This window comes from Perissodus microlepis, chromosome 7, assembly GCF_051167445.1.
Source record: "Perissodus microlepis isolate ML-2025 ecotype Zambia chromosome 7, ASM5116744v1, whole genome shotgun sequence".
NCBI classification, from domain to species: Eukaryota; Metazoa; Chordata; class Actinopteri; order Cichliformes; family Cichlidae; genus Perissodus; species Perissodus microlepis.
This window is the reverse complement of record NC_140467.1, coordinates 59,204,632-59,223,674: the sequence shown is the minus strand read 5'-3', so window position 1 is coordinate 59,223,674 and position 19,043 is coordinate 59,204,632. Positions and strand designations below refer to the sequence as shown.

Below are 19,043 nucleotides of genomic sequence, written 5' to 3'. Positions count from 1 at the left end.
AGAAGAGCTAAAACCGCTTGCTTCAGAGAGTGGATAAGGTAAAGACTGTATATCAAAGATGTACAGTGTGGCATTAATGACGGACCCGACCACAGGCTTGTGCTTTTAAGCATCTCTTTATTAACTCGGTTGCTGTTAAACACACACGAATGGCCTCAGCTCTCCCGCTGCCAGCCGCACGCATCACCAACAACAATAACCCAGGACCCAGTGCAGATCTTCAAGCCGACGACGCGTGACTGCCGATGCGGTGCAGGTGCACCATCTCCTCTGCAACGGCACCACAGACCACGCCCCGCCACATACAGATTCTAGGTCTGGAAAAGGAATGGAGCATCAAAGTGTCTTCAAGCTGGTTGCAAAGAGGAATATATTAAGATCCTACTTCCCATCAAACACACGGGAGGATAAGGCAGGGAAGGTGATAGGGCAGTTCTTACAACATGAGCTTCAGTGTGTCTCGGTTTCCCAGGCAGACCAACCCCTCCCTCATCATGTCTGGTTTTAAAATGGGAAGATGACAGCAGTGAAAAAGCTTAGCTCAAGACTTCACAACAGGATTTCACTAGTCAGCATCTGTGTTGACCTTCTTTTATATACAGTCTATGGAATGAACTTGAGGGTAGCACCAAGATCCAGCACAAAATAAATAAGAGTGATTTTAAACTAATGCAAAGCCACCTTAGTGGAGTCCAAGAATAAAAACATGAAACTGGAAATGAGCAGCGTAGGTCCCCTTTAACACCAGCCAGTGCCAGGTCTCTGTGACACTACATTCACTGGGAATAGATAATGAGAATCTTCTTCAGCGTCTGTGCAGAGCTCTCGCTGCTACTTTATCCACCTTTTTTGCAAAAATCACACAACCCCAAAACAAATGGGATTAACCAAACTCTGGTTTACTCCATAAACCAGCACCTTCAGTGTGCTTGTAAAAATCTACTAAAACTGTGCATATGAACTTCTCAGTGGCACCTTTCTGCATTGGTAGACCTTTTAAAGTGCTTTTGTTCAGGTGCTGTAATTGTTTCATGTGCTTTGTATAAGCATATTGTCTTCTATATCCTACAGCTGTGAATACATGTTGAAATATTAGTTGTTGCCTTAAGGAGGATAAGAGTTTAGAAGTATACTTGTAGTACAGTTCTTGATCTCGAATGATATATATATACGAGTGTGCTTAACCTTGACCTCTTGTGTGTTCTTCATTCCCGTGTGTGTGTTTCCAGGTGGTGAGCAACAGAGACACTCAGGAAACGTTGCTGTGTATGGCGTGTGTGTTCGAGGTGTCCAACAACGAGCATGGAGCACAGCACCACATCTATCGACTCATCAAGGAATAACACACACACATATACACACTCACGTTGAAACACATGTATGGCCTTTGCTTGGTGTTTTTTTTTCCTTTTTTGTGACATCAGAGCTAAAAATGTCTCTAAAAATTAGTTTCAGCCAAACAAATTCGTGAAAAAAAAGAAAAAGGCTGCATTTTCACTGAAAATAACTGGGGTAAAAATATTTTTTTAATTAACGCCAGATATGACACCGCAGAAACCTCCTCAACAGGAGCATATCCACACTAACTCCAAACCTGGTGATCGGTAGCTCATTAGCTATAATGATAATAAAAAAAGCACAGTGGTAGTGCAGCCATAAAAACACATCAGAATCGACCTGGTGCATTTCCCCAAGAACATCCTGACTCTGATATCACCAGGGGATGTCACGTCTCCACTAATTGGTTCCTTCTTCTCTTTCTCCCAGTTTTTTTTCTCTTTTCTGTCTTTTTTTTCTCTTTCCTATCTTGATGATGGAAATGAAAGTGGTGTTTCTGTCATGAGTTTTGGTGAAAGTCGACCCAGGGAGAAGAAAGAAAGAGAGGGGGAGATAAAAAAAAACAAAAACACCCCAACAAAAAACAGAGAGAGAGTGAGATCTCATAATTTCCCCCCCGTGTGTTATCTGTCAGGAAACTGACAGGCGCTGAAGGTCAGACCCTGTGTATCATCAATAAGCAGAGAAAGCTGGAGGAAATAACACTACTGCATTATCATATAGTAGAATATAGAGGTGGATTTGTACAGATGGACACTGCAAATTGTGTGAGCTGAATTCTTATACAAGAGGTTTGTCCCAAAGAAAAAGAAATCAAATTTTTACCTTTTTGTATGTTTTCTTTACAAAAAAAAAGAAAAGAAAAAAATCTTCTAAACTTTGGGGAGTTGTTTATTGATAATAGCATAGAGATTCTATTTTAATTCCACAATCACTATCTAAACCTTATGTTAATAATAAGAAAGTATAAGTGAAATTGAACAATTCAGGTAGCTTTTTTTGTGCAACAGGTGACTCTTTATTTTGCTTAAAAGACTAACAAAATTATAATCCTCAAGATTTCAGAATCCTGTTTTTTGGGCTTTTATTGTGAAGCAGCAGCTGTAGGAAATGCCAGCTCTGTGGGAGAATGGCAAACGGTGAAACTGACGTCACTGAGACGTCATTAGAAATGCTAAAACTGGATTCCATAAACGGATTCAACGTGGAATTGCAGGCTTCATCCCAAACCGTGACAGCTGTCACACAGAGGGGTGATTAACAGATAGAAATGTGATTACAAACTATGATCAACTATTAATATGAGTTTGCAGATCTTAAGGATTATAATCTGAAGCATACTCTGGTCTACTGAAAAGCACTGTGAATTTTAAACCTTATACATTGCCATTCATGGTGTACACGTAGGGAAAAAAGTTTTACTGCTGTTTTTATTGTGTATATTACTTTTGCAACTTAAAGGGGACCTATTGTGTTCATTTCCAAATTTTCATTCTTTTAGTCTCCTAGAGTAGCTTTGCATGCGTCACAGTTCAAAATAATCCTCCTTTATCTTATTTTGGTCCTTGATGTAGCCCTTCAGTTCATTCAATGTCTGAGTCAGCCTCCCATTATTAAACCGAACTTCTTCTAATTGGCCACTACCTGCAAACAGAAGGCTCAGCAGGTGGGCGGAGCTTTTGTACACAGAGGGGTTTTTTTTTTTTTTTTTTGTTGTTTTTTTTGCTATCTGAAGCAGAAACCTGAGCTTTTGGTTCACAGGGATTACTTATACATTCCCGGACATATTATTTAAAATTTTGGCCTAGTTTATTCCAAGTGTCCACCATTTTAACTTTATATATGATGGAAAACAAGGAAACGTATAATAAGTCCCCTTTAATGTTATCTTAGGTAAGTGTGATGACCATGCCCATACAAGCAAGCCTGAATATTACATCCATATTTAGATGGGACAGCCCTGACCAGAAGCATTCTCACCTCATGTCAGGGTTATTTTAACTCTAGATGACACAGTTCCCCTCAACCACTACAACACAGGTTTTTCTGGTTATATAATATTTAAAAAGTAATTTATGAATTTTAAAAAACCAAAAACTCTCGATGGAGTGTACTGTAGCAGGTGTCGTCTGGTGGTTTGTCTGTGTCATGCCCAGCAGCATGAAGTGCCTTTGGCTGGAAACAGCATTAGACATTTCTATTGTGTTTCCCAAAAGTCCTGATAATTTGATGTTGTAGGTGGTGCATGGGACAAAAAAACAAAAACATTTTATTGTACAGGAACATTTTGGTCCCACATGCCCCTGTTTTCTGTGTCCTGGGATCAGTTTATCCAAATTCCATGTAAAAGTGGTTCTTTAATTTAATTTGTGGACAGTCCTGATTAATTTTTCAATTTTTTCTGATGTCTTTGGGATAAATTCTTGTTCATGTGGTATCTATTGGCAGTATTTATTCCATGTATTTGCATTTGTTTATTACACGTATGACGGATTCATGTAGAGAGAGCTTGTGCACTAGATATTACCTGGCGCCTCGTTCACAAAATGCAATTGTTTGGACTTGTCACTGTTTGGACGACCTGCTCTTACAAACCTGCTGTAGAATCATTTTGATTATCTGTTTTATATAGAAGCTGTTAAAAGTAGTGGATGCCATCAATTAACTTTTTACAACTTTAATATCTCTGTCTGATACAGCTACAGCTAGCAGGTTAGCTTAGCTTAGCATAGCAATGAAAGCAAGTGGAAACAGTGCTCATAATCCCTTCTAAAGCTATCAAATTCACATGTTATATTGTGTTTGTTTGGTATGTTTAAAAAAAAAAAAAAAAGCATATAGTCAAGTTAGGCAGTTTAAAAAATAAGAAGAAATGCTAAAAGTCAACCAGCTCTCAAATCATCTTGTCTTGTTATATATTCACATACCTATAGCTGGTTAGCTTAGCTTAGCGTACTCATAATTAGCTTTTGCAGATTTTCTGCAAGTTTGGCCCGTATTCCCAACCACCGGTGTTTGGAAGGCTAGTTTTAAAAAGTAATAGATTAATGAATTAAAACTGAGTCAGACTGCCTGCTCTCAGACTTGTTCCAGCAGTCCAGGCGTACTTTTGAGAAGTAGGCAGTTTCACTTTTAGCTTTGCTGTTTCCACATGTTTTCATGGTGTGATAAACTCATGGCATTAGCAGCTTTCACACAACAAACCGAACAAGAAATGTATTTGTTAGAGTGCCAAACTGATTCTTTAAAGTTAGACTGAAAAGGCAGCTATAATAAGCTACACTGACTAGGTTTACCGATTTATCAGGATAAGCTTCTTTCTTTTGGAATTAAAATCCATGATTTGTAACTCATTGCAGCTCTTAAAGATTTCTTTTTTTTTTTGTTTACATGTGGGAATCTGTTTAAACACTAGAAGGTCGGAAAAATGAAGCAATGTGAATGAATGAGGCCCAGAGATTTTTATGTTTTAATAAGAAAACCTTGATACAATGATGTTGGCCGAAAATGCTTTGCGGTGTCCAGAAGATCCAGTAACTTGTAGGAACTTCAAACCTGAAATGACACATCTTTGCTCAGAAATGGCCAGCTGTTCAAAATTTAGCCTCAACAAGTTATGACTCACACGTGATTCACGTCTCCTGCCTTTGTGCTGAAATGGATTAGTGTTTATCCAAAACCACTAGGTTTTGACTCTGTTAAACTAAAGACCCCTGTGGGTGTCTGTCGGGATTACAAACCACGCTTTCCCCCCTCACACTCGTGAATCATCCCGCTAGGAAATTCCCCTGCTCTTGACTTTCCCAGACTTGTGGCTCACACTCCAGTATTTGTTGTTTGTAGACCAAACACTAGGCCTTCCTGCAGGAGGATGGACACGTAACGTGCAAGTGATAGCCCAACAAAAGCTGCAGCTATGACCCTCTGTCCAAACAGTATCTAGCACCTGCTTACCAAAGACAGTCATGTGACACAAAGTAAAGGGGAAAGTGATTTATTAAAGCTCGCTTAATGAACATAAAAAAACAAAATCAAACATGGACGCCCCTTACCATCTTGGCTGTCAGGAAAAGGCTTCTTTAAACTGTGACTCATTAAAATGCTCTAACTGTCCGTTAAACATTACAAGGACTCAGCTGCACAGCTTAACTGTAAACTGTCCATTTGCTGTAATCAGCTGGAGAATATGTGGTGACAATAAAATAACACTAAAGCAGTGAAGTCCAAAAGGTCGTTCAAAAGGTCACAAAGTCCAGTGAAGCACTGAGTTTTTCAGTCATCGTCGTCTGTGTTGTTAATGTCGTCTTGTATGTGCAAGTTGGATATTATCTTCTATTACGGATCACGTGAGGCGCAGAAATCCTGTCTGTAATCAATTCCAAAATGGCCTTGAATCTTTTTCGCTCCGGTGCAGCACGCGTGTGTCGTGCACCGAGGGGTTTTTGATAAGGTGCTTTGTATAAAAGTGACAATAACGTTTATTACAGATGTTGTGTATATCTTTGATATTCTAATGTTTATCCTATTTTGTGAAGAGAGTACATTTAGGAGAAATCCAAAAGCTAGTAATGTGTGTCTATTGGTACTGCACAGGGTCTGATCTTTGCTTTGTAACTTTCTCCCCCCTCATGGCTAAAGGTATGTTAGATATTTTCTAGCTTTGTAGAGACTTTGTACGCATATGCTATTCAGTTTAAATAAATGGTCAGTTCTAAACTGTGCTTGTGGGTTTTGTCTTTTCTCATTAGTCTCATCTCTGAACTTGCTGTTATTGTTGTCATTAATTAATTTAGCTTGAATGCATTCACATGATACATGCAGAATTCTCCTTTGCATACAGAATAGCAACGGGAGGTTTCAGCAGAGCTGTTATAGATTCGTATTTTCCAATTACCGGTAGTTTTATTGTCATTTCATTTTAAGTATTTAGAAACTTGAATATTTATAGGAAATAACGCAGGTCTACCAAGCAGACGAAGCTTTGCCAACAGTGGTGACTGCAATATTTAAAGCTTAACCCCTTTTTGTAACCTTTTGATAAAATTCAGGATTGAGGTTAATCAATTCGTTGTTATAAGTTGACTCTGTCATGAGACCTCCCACAGCATTAAGAGACACACGCTGTTTTTTAGGAATTTGCTTTCAAAGAAGCTTTGATATATTAAAAGAAACCAACTAAACCCTCCCATATATAAAAATGTGAAACTCTACTGTAAAATATGCTGTATGTTTACAGTCCGGTGCAGAAAACTGTTCTCAGGAACTAATTTCCATTAGCAGTTCGAGCCAATGAACTAGACATCTTGACCATGTAGAGCCTTTTTGGTTAATTGCATCAAGAATCCATTCAGGAAAATTTTTATTCCAGTTTTTGTGTTTACCACACCGACTGACTATGAACTCAAGAATTGTTCACACATATGTCTTGTGAAGCTCAAACTGTATCGATGCATAGCTCACACGCAAACACACAAAACATGCAAATCAAACCTGAACCATCTGGAGTTTAAATAGGCTAAGAAAGTAACTGTATAGTATGCTTATTATACTTGAGCAGTGTTTTCAAGTACTTGTACCCTGTTTTATTATTGCCATTATTTTTTTTTAGCTGCCATGTCAGCTCAAAACAGAACTGAAGAACTAATATATGTTGAAACCTTTTTGTTGTTCTTTACATGAATTTTACTTCACATTAAAGTTAGAACTTCCTTATATTCAAATATCAGCACTAATCCCTGCGCTCATTAAAAGAACAGATACACACAATGAATTTCAAGTAATGTGCTTCAAATGATTGTTGCTGAAAAGATTTCATTGGGTTTTTGTTCCTGTTGTACAGATCAATGGAGAACATATGGATTAAGTGACCGCACATGGCAGCAAGTGTGATATGATTGTAGCAACGCATTACCTCCAACAATGTTTAAGACTTTAGGATCTTACAGGAAACAATGGAAGTCTTTGGCACTGACAATTTTTATTCACATAGTGAAGAGGTTATAAGATGCTACATCTTAGAGATCTATCAGGATGACCTCTTAATTTATGTGCCCCTTGCTAATGGTCAGTACATTTTCTCTAGCTGTATATGATTAACAGTCAATGACGCAGCCAATCAGAATCGCATAACAAAACACAAAACAGTCCTACATCTGGACCCACAATTCCAGATGTAGCTGAGACAGAGTGAACGTCAGCCATGCAGTTTCCCTTAAAAACACCAGAGGGAGCTCTACTCAAAGAAATGCATCCAAAGCGCCATTGAAACTGCATTTGCTCTGTCACTTCACTTTTAAGAATTTGTTAGAAAAAAACAAAGCTCTTTGATTGTTCACGTTATTAAGACAATGATTCATTTGTTTTAAAACTATAAAAAGTTTGTATTTAACTGAGGCTTTATCCATAACTGAGCTCAACTACAACATTTTATCTTTCATCAACAGTGAACGTAACGTTTTGGGAAGTAAAATGTTTTTCATGCTACAGCTGGCTTTGTGGGCATATTTGTTGTGGTGAGACTGGAAACTCCAAACGTCTGACAGCCAATAACAAGTCTGCAGGTCACACACAGACAGACACAGACACAGTGACCTCACAGGAAACAAGATCCAAGATAATAAAAACATTCCGCGTTATCGTGCATCCCAGACGCAGAGCCCACAGTCCTTTTAATCCAAATCTACTGTTTGCAACGCATGCCCAGAACATATGTGAACATGGTTCTGTATCCAGTAAGTGCGCACACTCACATGCCTTAATGCGTGTGCGTGTGTTCATGTTCCCAGATGGTTTCCTAAGCAGTTATTTTACCAACAAACCCGGCCTGATGTATCACTCCTGACAGTGCTCAAACAGACTAATGGTGCTTGCTGGGGATCAACGCTTGCCATCGATGCAATATGTTCACTACCACACACACCAAAACACTCTTAATGCACATAAATCCTTTTACGAGTTTGGTCGACCATATTCTGTCCTGAAATAGTTGAAAGAGCCGATTATGGGATCAGACGCTATATGAGGACCCTGCGGGGTGTAATAGATGGATTTCCTTCCGCTTTTTACCCAATCCAGCTGAGCTCTAAAACATTCGGCTCTGTGGAGATTATGAAGATGAAACTGAGTAACAATACATACTGCAGTCTTAACACTGCTGAGTAAGAGCTTCATCAGCGGTTTAGCTCAGTCCGAGTGCCTCTCTGCTCGTAACCTCAACTCTAGCTCTCTCTGTCTTGTGCGGGACACAGTAAGCAAAGCCAAAAGACTGAAGGTTCTGCTCTGTGCTTACCTTGAGATTGTACTAACCTAATGAGGCAGACAAAAAACACACAAAAAAATCTCATAGCTGCAAACAAAAGAGAAAAAAAAGTAAAAACATGAAATTCCACCTCGCCAGAAATTATAATGACAAGTCTTGCAGTTACCCTCATAGTCTTTAGATGAGAAGTATTTGAGTTAAAATAAATAAACCAAACATTAAATGTGTGGACGGTCACGAGCCAGTTTGCATTTCTGAGCAAATGCACAAACTGCAAACTGGTATCTCGTTCAGTCAGCCAGAGGAAGAGAAAGTGAGAGGAGCTGGTGGGGCTGCTGGATAATCTCCTGAGCTCAACCTGCACAGGTGTGCTGCATGGCTGAGCAGGTCAGCTCCACCCACCCACCACGAAGAAAGAGAAGACAAGAGGCCCACTCTGTGCCGGCCTCCCACTCCTGTGAGACATAAATTGAGCACATCCGTCTATTTACATTGTGAAGAAACTGGACAATATGGAATTATGTTAAAATATTTTGCATGTGCCTGACCTGACATCCCCTTCCAAACACTTCAGCGTCTGTGGACAGATTCACAGTGAAAAGTGAAGAAGACTGCATAAATCATGAAAGGCCAGAAAGTCGCGTTAAAGATGGAGATGATCAGGAACTAATCTGACGTATTTCTCGTCAGCTGTAGTTAAGACTTTGAAATATTATAGCGCATTTTGGCAACCACACCTTTTTCACAGCTTTTTGCTGACCTGAGAGATGACGGTTCTATTTCCAACCGAACTTAATAACTGTTGATTATTTGACATCCCAGATATCAAGTTTGACTCCACTGCAGTTCTCATGTAGACCAGACTGATCTCAAGAATAAAACCTGTGACATTAATAAAAATACTACAGAGCTCTAAGCAAACGTGGATAACAGCGCTGACTTTTAACCGTGTAAACACACCGGCCCATAGATTATTAAGTCACGCACGGAATTAGTTTGATAAGCGTGTTTCAGACAGTTATCAGAAGGGAACTTTGTCTTAACCCTCAGTACCGACTTTCTACTTAACAAAGGCTGGCATATCAGTCCAGATTACCTTTGTTATCAAGAGTGAGAAAGTGTGTGTGTGTGTGTGTGTAAGTGAGAGAGAGGGGGCGAGAGAGAGAGAGGAGGCAGGAGGCGTGTCCCAGCGTTACAGCACCCTCCTGTTTTGTCCTACACACCAGAGCAGCTTGCCCTGACGCAAGGACGCACTCCTCATCTCCTCTCCGGAGCAGCGCGCAGGGCTCAGATCGATATGCCGGGGAGAGAGCCATGAGGTCCCAGCAGACTGCCCCAAAACAGACCACGGAGGTAAATAAATATATGTGATTTTTTTTCTTTTTAGAAATAAGGCAGATATTTTTAAGCGTAATGAGGTTACATGTCCGGACTTCTGAGCGCATTTAAAGTGAGAGCTGACACAGACGAGTGCGCAGAGAATTCCTGATGAATGTTTTGCATCATTAATAAAAATATTTTTGTCTCCTTTATTTTTTGAGTTGCAGCAGACGAAGGCAGCAGAGAGGATTCAGTGAGGGAACTTTTTTTCTTTCTTTCTTGGAGTTCAGCCGGAGATGGAGCCGGAGGAGGGAAAGATCTCGGTATGGGTCTGCCGGGAGGAGAAGCTGGTCTCTGGGCTGACGAAGCGAACCACCTGCGCCGACGTGGTCAGAGTCCTGCTTGAAGATCAGAACCTGCAGCAGGGCGCCTCGGCAGCGATGCTGTCTGGCTCTCCTCAGTCCTACTGCGTGGTGGAGAAATGGAGAGGCTTCGAGAGGATTTTACCCAACAAGACCAAAATCCTTCGGCTATGGAGCGCCTGGGGAGACGAGCAAGAGAATGTTCGCTTTGTCCTGGTGAAAAACGAGGCTTCGCTGCCCAACAACGGGCCCCGCAGCGCCGAGGCCCGAGTCGTCCAGAGCCGGGAGAGTGGTGGTCCGGGCGGCTTGCTCAAGGGTACCGCCCGGACCTGCTGGACCGCAGCGGCCGCCGCGGCCAACCTGTCCCAGGAGAAACAGCGGCGCATCGTCAGGAAGGCCTTCAGAAAGTTGGACAAAATGAACAAAAAGAAGGAGCAGACTGTTTCTAAAGATAAAAGCTCGGTGGAAAAGATGGAGACGTTGGTCCACTTGGTCATTTCTCAGGACCACACCATCCGCCAGCAGATCCAGAGGATCAAGGACCTGGACCGGGAGATCGAGCGCTACGAGGCCAAAGTGCACTTCGACCGCATTAAGAGACACGGGGTGAACTACGTGCAGGACACTTACCTCGTAGATTCCACTTCAGGGGCTCCTGCCCTTTCGGATTGTAAGCGCAAAGCGGAGCGTCAGGACGCGCGGTGCACGTCGGAGACGCTTGCGCAGTTTGAGGAATACGCGCGCCGGTGCGAGGAGGTGGTGAGGCTGCAGGAGGAGCTGACGGAACGCGAGGCGCTCGTGGAGAGCATCACCGGGGAGATCCAGGAGGAGCTGAATCGGCGGTGGATGACGCGTCGGCGGGAGGAGAGAGGCGCAGAAGCAGCACAGGACACGGACAGTGTTTCGGAGGAGATGTGTCTCACTGTGTCCGCCCCTCCAGCTGTGGAACCAGATGTTGAGAGTTTGTCTGAAAATGAGCTCGTACTGGAAGAGGAAAGGATCAAAACGCAGCTGGACACCAGCCTTTACATCGGCCTGAGACTGAAGACAGATCTGGACGCCATCAGGGGGGACTTGGACCTGAGTCTGGCACTCTGGGAAACCAAGGAGAGTGAACTGCTGGACCTGCTGGCCAAAGTGGAAACCATGGAGATAGAGCAAGCAAACAACACACTGACCGATGATGGAAAGGGGGAGCTGGGTGCAGTGAGCGCTGATGCAGAACCAGCATCAGGGGAGAAGAGCAGTGGTTGGGTGGAACAGGCCCGAGGTCTGTCCAAAGCCTGCAACACAAACGATGAGGACTCGGACACGGGGCTGAGCTCCATGCACAGCCAGGACTCTGACAACACACCTGTGTGCGAGTCACTCGTATAGACTCACTTTGCTTGGAAGCATGTTGGACTTTTATGCAATGCCATAAACTCAGGGGCAGAGAAATCAGTGTTGGCAATACTGGGAGATGTTCTCCCCTACCCAAAATGCACCTCTGTATGGATGATGTAGTTCTATAGCAATAATTCTGACATGTAGTCATGCACAATAAGCTAGAAAGGACAGCATGCTTATAGAGAGAGATGCCATGCTGCTCTATAGCTGACCTTTGACCTGTAAGAGGAAGGTCAGCAAAGCACCACTTGTTAGGCGAAATAACCTAGAAGAGTATTATAACAAGCCTCTTAAAATCTGTAGTCCTCAAATTAACTTTAAGGTGTCATTGATGGAAGGATGGCTCAGAGGTAACAGCTCGCTTTTGTCAGGGAGTCCAATAACTCGCTGAAGCGACTGAAAGACACGGCTAAGTGTCGTTATGCTGAAAGTAGGTCTAATGGCCATGCAAACTTTCCTTTAAAAGGCCAACATGAAATGTATCTTAATGCACAGTAAAGACTAGTCAGCTATCCACTACTATACAGATAGATGAGTCAGCTAAGAACATGTTAAAGCTCTTTCAGTCTCCAAAAAAGTAAATGTGGAATCAGTTCATTGCTTCCTTTTCAAAATAAGACTCGAAACTATAAGCGCTGACTATTATTACCCAGAACTGCCTAATATTCTGAATGATATCAGGGTTTGGACCAATTATACCGTAGAGTTTATGAACGTATACTGATCCCTGATCTAGTCGGCTAAGCAGAGCTGATAGATTGCTCGATATTGTCCTGTCATACAGTATAGTGTGTCTCTTAAGCACAAGAAGTCATACGTATTTAACCATACTGCTGAACTCTCACATTCTAGACTTAAAAAGAAAAAATGAACTATTTGATTCTTGTGGTTTTTGATTGTTGTGAACTTGTGACCCTTTAAACCGATGCAAAGTCAACATCATGCATTATATATTTCCATGAGCTCTTAGCGTTTCAAGTAAGCAAAGCCAGAGAAGGCCAAGTGTTATGTCATGAATAGCCCTGAACAAGCACCAGGTTTCCAAACATTTTTTTTTTAAGTTGATTTATCTATTTGATTATTAGGTTGGGTTAACAGCAAGAAAAAAAGTGCCATCTTTCTAATGAAACAGCTATGGAAAAAGGGGGAACTCCAGCAATGTAGTAATAGATTAGGGGAATCACAGGAAACGGACTCAAAAACAAACAGAAACAGCAGAGGCTCCTGTTTCTCAAACAGATCCCAAACCTCTGAATCTTCAGGATTTCCTAAAACGCAACTGGATACGATCTCTAATTAGACCCTCCTGCCCCCTCGATGCCCACAGCGTTTAAATCTTAGACCAGACCATATGTTAGATAAACATGAGATAAGCTAGGTGTTGTCATGAGGAGTGACAGAAACAGAAAACATCAGCAATTTATTTACATCAGCTGGGGATTGCGCCTCCTGATGAGTACTTTGAATTTGGTTAGCGAAACTGACAGCGTGCTCCTTTAAATCTGGGTCTGGATTATTGTAGTGGAACATCGGTTTGCTGCTCTGAGCAGTGTTGTTAGCATGAAAAGCTTCTTACTCAAGCATAATCAATGTGAACAGACAAGAAAAGCCAGATGTTTATATCAAAGTTTAAGTCAAGGAATTACTTCCTCTATCAGACGCCACACGCATTTGTGTAACAAACTGAAACAGCAGGTTTACATGTGTGAACCTGCACGTTAGTTATTTACATTATGGTGGATATGTTTTTTGCCCAATCAGCAAAATACCCCCCCCCCAAAAAAAAAACCCACAAGAGAAATGTAGGCCACATTCCACACATTTCCATAAATGACATTTAATCTTGAACTTGTTTTTATTTCCAGTTTAAATAGGTATAACAACATCCCACTTATTTACAGAAACAGATTAGAAAACTGTCTAATCTAAACCTTTACATGCTGGCGGACCTCTTTGAATAACACCTGTAAGGCTTTAAGATGCTTTTTGGGAGATTTAGATTCAGCACCCCAAAATTTAGCAGTCCCTCCATAGCTGACCACTGGACTATTTTAAGACTCTCTTCATCTTTTTCCTGGAAATATTTGCTCCAAAGCAGTGTTAGCTGTGCTGCCTGGTATGCTACTCTAACATCTGCAAGGCAGGGGTGCCTCCAGAATTTTTGCATAGGGGTGGCCAAATAGGGGCCACTAAAAATATTGGGGTGGCACACCAAAAACTGAATTTCCAGTTTCATTATGCTGTTGTTAAATACATGTTACTTCAAAAATATTTAAAAAAAAAGAGACAGAAAAGAATGATATGGCTAGATAATTTCCTGCTATTAAAGTTGACATCACTGAAAATAGATACATGAAAACCACATCAGATTTTGACATCCATAATAATCTGTTTAAAGCTGGAATAAATAACAAGTTAATGTTTTAAGTTATTTTGGGGCTGTCTTCCTCTCACTTGTGCTCACATTTATTAGAATTATTACCAACATAGGACAGTCTTGCCATGGGTGCCACTGCGGAGGCCCCCTTGGTGGCACCCCTGCTGCAAGGGGAGGGGTCAGAAACAGAAGCTAATATATATATATATATATATCATTATTTTAAGATCGTCCTTCAAATAAATCATTTACCCTGTGTTATGTCAGCACTGTGTGATTTCAGATCTTGACTCTGTCTACCTGTAAATGGTGAAAAGTAACACGTTTATGACACATAGCTGATAATACTGTGTCTGTGGAGTTAGCTGTGATGTGTCTCCTCACACCAAAATGACCAGCGTGTAGCTCATTTATGTCGCTTGATCAGGAACAGTTTGGGTTTCTTAGTTTGGGACATTCAGCCTGCTTTTTCTAGATAGATGGCTCTAGATTAGCAACTGTGAGGCTACAGCAACAGAAGTCACGCCATGACGCCAGTCAGCACAATATTACACATGACTGTTAGTGTTGAAATAAATGGGGGAAAAAAAACCTGGATCAGTGTGTGGCTTTATTCGGTATGACTGACAGGGCTGAATGTATTTTGATCTCAAGCACGTCAGTGTTTTCACACCTCGATTAAAAGATGACTTCCTCCCGCTGCTAAACATCTTTTCCACGCACAAGTTTGGGTTTAGCCTGCATGCAGGGGTAGATACTTTGCATACCTCTAGGCCACAGAGCTTGACAGTGGAAGATGTGTGTGTGTGTGCATGTGTGTGTGTGTTGTTAGATTGTGGACTACCTCTCCTGTTATCCTTTCGTACTCGTCATGCATAGTTGTGTTTAATCGCTGCCTCTTGATCACTCTTGCATGAACTCCTACATTAATTATGACAGGATGAAACGGAGATCTGAACATACAGAGCACAGCTGTACAGCTCAGGTTACTGGTTAGTAACACTTCCCTTCACATGGTCCTCAGGGGGTGTCTTAAAGGGTCAATTAACCACTTTATTAAAAGCGTACATTCTCACTTAGTCCTATCGTCTTACTCCGTATCATCTCACTTTTTGTGGCGCTCACACTGATGATAAATTGCTTTTTTAAAATATTCATAAGTACAATGCTATTTTAGAAACACTGTCCTGTGTATCTGGATCATCCACAGACCTTAGTGTGGATAGTTTTGGATAGAAGAATTTTCTTAGATGAAACAGGAGTGCTCCATTCACGTCTGCTGTGCTGGTTCTACAAATCCAAGAACAAGCAAACTTAATTAAGTCAAAAGCTCCAAAAACTTTAGAGTGATGCTATTTTTCCAACTCCTGTTAACAAAGTCAAGAATGAGTTTTCAGAACCGAGTAGAGAAAATGATTCATATCTAAGGGTAGACTAGCTGTAGTCTAAATATCTTATAGTGTGTACTTTTCCTTAATGCACTAGCTCGCGCTCCTTTCTTCAGGCCTTGCGGACAAGTCAGTGCTCCTGTCAGCTTAACCAAAAGAATTCGAGATATTTCCTCAAACATAGGTTGTAATTTGGTACAAGTTTTCCTTGTTTGGTGATGTGTCGCTCTGATCAGTTTTCCCCTCCCTGCCATTGGCATGATTAGTATTATCTGCAGAGCCTGTGTCTACAGAATAAGCCTTGTTTCTACAACCTAACGTTCAACGGGGGAAATGGTCTTAAGTGTAGAGAGAAAACGTGTTTACCAAACAGGCACAGAGTGTTAGCATCTTTGTGGGAATTCCAGAAAAGTGTGTGAGTAGGAAAATATGGACAATTGTTCCCCAGAGAGATGTGGAAAGAACCAGGAACTACAAATTTGTGCTTACTTCTACTGATCATTTGATCTGAAGGCACTGAAAGAAGCTGAGGCTAAAGCTGGGTGATAACACTAAGTTTAAATTTTATAGGAATTTAGCCTTGAGTGAAGCTTTCAGTAGAACCATTCAGCTGAAGTCAATGGGCATAAAAGAGTGATTTTGATTAACAGAAGCATCATTAAAGTTGAAGTCCTGAAAGAAAGAATGTCATTGAAAGTATACAAATTAAAAGATTAGATCAGAAATCAGTAAAAACACACAGTGAATGGAGAGAGGAGTGGGAGTGGTGCTGAAGATGTTAACCAATGAAAGCAGCTGAACTGGTAGCCATTGAAGCAAGTTTAAATGTGGAGTTGAACTGATGTTAAAATAATACAGTTTTTCAATGAAATACCAGGTGAAATAATAGACTGTATATAAGTGATGGACACTGCAATTTGAGGCCTTAATGTGAGATTTGGCTGCCAAACAGTTATCTTCTTTCCCATCAGCTGTAAGCGTGGAACACAAATGAACCACACTCTGAAGTGCAGACTTCTGGGAGACACTCTGTACGTCACAATACTTCCAACGTCAAATATTAAATAAAATCCTCTAAAATGCACCAAAAGCACAAACATGGAGGATAGGTCTAGTTTAGTGACTCCAACTGAGACCTCACAGACACCGATTGGCTACAGCAACCTTCACTAGGACACCTGTCAATCAAAACAGCCACTCCCCCAGAATCCAGACCGAGCTCAGTTCCTGTGGTGGCTTTTCTGCTCTCTGTGACAGTAAACATGCTTTTTAATGCTGCAAAGTTGAACATTTTATCACAGGATAAAACTCATTTTTGGAGCCACCTTCAAGCAGCCATTAGAGGAAGTCATGTTTTTGGTATTTCATTCTTCATCCCCAAGGTTACAAGTGATAAATCAGGTTTCCTAGGAAGAAGTTAATGGTAACTAAACTTTACAACCAGGGTCTAAACTGGGGGGATGTTTGCCTCATGGTGCATGCATGAGGCTGGGCACGCTAGGCCTAAACTTTAGAATTGGTAACCCTTAAGGGTGAAACAGATTTGACAGTGTTTGCACGTATATTAATTCTGTGACAGCGTGATGCTCTTTGAATGGCTGCATCAGCATCGCTGCGAACGCCACAGAGTCTACGTGCAGCGAAGCATATTTCAAACTTCAGTACTGTCATGTGTAGATAAGACATTTTCCCAGAGGGGTCGTCTCACATCTCAGCCAACTGTGAGCCTGCTGATCTGGGTCTCATCTAAACGTGTCACTCAGGATGCCTGCAGTCATCTGATACCATCTGTTTTATTCCTGCTCTGACGGGTTAAATCCATCTGGGTTCTCATTCACTGCTTAAATCCACCAGTGGTTCTGCTGAGTCCATCCATGCTGGATTGACGTAAGACGTCGGAGTGATCCAAGCTGGCAAACGACACCCACTTTCTCCTGTGTCTTCAGGAGTTTCAGTTACACCAGCAGCTCTTCTTTTTCCTCTTACTTTCTTTTCTTTCTGCTTTCTTTGACACTCTTTCCCCTTTATTGTTCTCCACACGTTTAGGGTTATTTTTTGCCCCTTAATATGATAACAGATAAATATTTTTTACACATGAATGTCTGCATAAAAAGAGCATTTTGCTGCTTTTTTTTTTTTTTTTTTAAAGGAGAGAATATTATTTTCTTACCTTTGCATAAACTCAGAGACAGTATAACTATACTATATATGAAGTAATTTATAAAATAATTCCTTAATGGCAAATATGACAGTTGTCCTACAACACCCCACAAAGTAGCATTGAAATAGCTCATCTAGGAAACATTGCAGGCATATCGACTGGCTGTTGTAATAGAGATGTATGAGGTCTAAATAAAAAGTTCTAAGAACTGGTCCACAACACTCAAAACCCTTACCCAATTTAAAAGCGGCTGATCTCACATTCAGAGTATTCTTCGCATTCACCTCTGGACCATTTTCAGCATTTAAAGTCTTTCTATGTTTTGTTTTGTGTTCTTAATTCGATTTGAGGTTCACTGGTGATTTTATACATGCAGTTTATGTCTTAGTGATGACTAGAAATCAAATTAATGGATCTCATTGCATTCACTTATTTAGTTTTTTAAAAATAATTCCCTGGTAGTGTTAGCAAAACTGCCAAAAAGTAGTAAAAGTTGCTTTTAAAAGGGCTTTGCTAAAGTCTAATTCTATTCAAAGTTTATGGCTCAGCTCAAAAGTGAGACAGCGAGAAATCAACTTTTTGGTTTTTTTTTAAGAATCTTTCAGAAACATGAATTTTATTTAAATGATTTAAAAAAAAAATGCTGATCAGTGGACAACAGAGCACGATGAGGTCCAGTAAAAAGTGGGAGGCCTCCTGACCTCCTACATACTTTTATCCACACTTCATAATCAGTGAAGCTAAAACACCACCTGTCTCATGTTTTGTTCTAGAGTGAGACTTTTTTTGGCAATGCAGAAGGTTTGTCTGTTTTCTCTTTCCAGCAATGACAGCTGCACAGAACATGCCAATTTTAATAAACATGCACATTTTCTGTAAAACAAAAAGCACTGGAATATATTGAAAACTGATACTGTGAATTGTTATAACTCTGCTACGTCAAAACACAGACTTACTGATTGCATCAAAAAACAAAAGCTGAAAAATCAGAAAATCATGTAACTCCATGTAAAACCAGATCGGTCGTCTAACTGTTGGGTTTAGAATTGGTTTAAAGAAATTAAATACACTGAGTGAGAGTTCAGTTTTCGAGAGATTGGGAGTTGTGTTAGTTAACTTTAGACGTAACAAGGCCAGCTGTTCACCTGCACTTCTAGTCTTTATGTGAAAAACTAGGGTAATCCCATTTGGACTGTGGCTCCACACTGACTCCACAATCTGACTTCCCACTCGGAGATTGGCCAGGTTTGCAAACAGGTAATAAGTTAGGGCTTTAATTTTTACCCATAGTGAGAGGCAGTTATCAAACATTTTAACAAACATCATTAAAAAATTACAATTTTTGGTATAAATGTTGTGTATTTGTATGTCCACCAACCCCAGCATCTTCCTCTTAGTCTGATCCAGTTCATAAATGTAAGGCTTTATTACCAAAACGACACCAAACAAA

The 19,043-nt window shown here is 40.8% G+C and overlaps 2 protein-coding genes across 3 annotated transcripts in view; both read left to right on the top strand.

The window, feature by feature from the left end:
• tead1a (TEA domain family member 1a) overlaps window positions 1–6,059 on the top strand; it is a 48,108-nt gene extending 42,049 nt beyond the window's left edge. Inside the window, exon 12 of the mRNA XM_084936294.1 lies at window positions 1,230–6,059. Within this exon, the coding sequence (XP_084792420.1) occupies window positions 1,230–1,343 (114 nt within the window). The 3' untranslated portion in view covers window positions 1,344–6,059. The remainder of the gene's footprint in view (window positions 1–1,229) is intronic.
• Window positions 6,060–9,809: 3,750 nt separating this feature from the next.
• On the top strand, window positions 9,810–14,639 carry rassf10a (Ras association domain family member 10a). 2 transcript variants are annotated; one of them, XM_084936292.1, is made up of 2 exons: window positions 9,810–9,949; window positions 10,144–14,639. In XM_084936292.1, exon 2 carries the CDS (start codon window positions 10,213–10,215, stop codon window positions 11,653–11,655), a length of 1,443 nt encoding a protein of 480 aa, XP_084792418.1. In that variant the 5' UTR covers window positions 9,810–9,949; window positions 10,144–10,212; the 3' UTR covers window positions 11,656–14,639. The 2 variants fall into 2 exon arrangements, with proteins under 2 accessions (XP_084792418.1, XP_084792419.1); XM_084936293.1 differs by having other exon boundaries at window positions 10,138–14,639.
• The last annotated feature ends 4,404 nt before the right edge of the window (window positions 14,640–19,043 follow it).

Bases quoted from the DNA above. Each gene is read 5' to 3' on its own strand.
- rassf10a (XM_084936292.1), top strand. From the start codon at position 10,213: ATGGAGCCGGAGGAGGGAAAGATCTCGGTATGGGTCTGCCGGGAGGAG.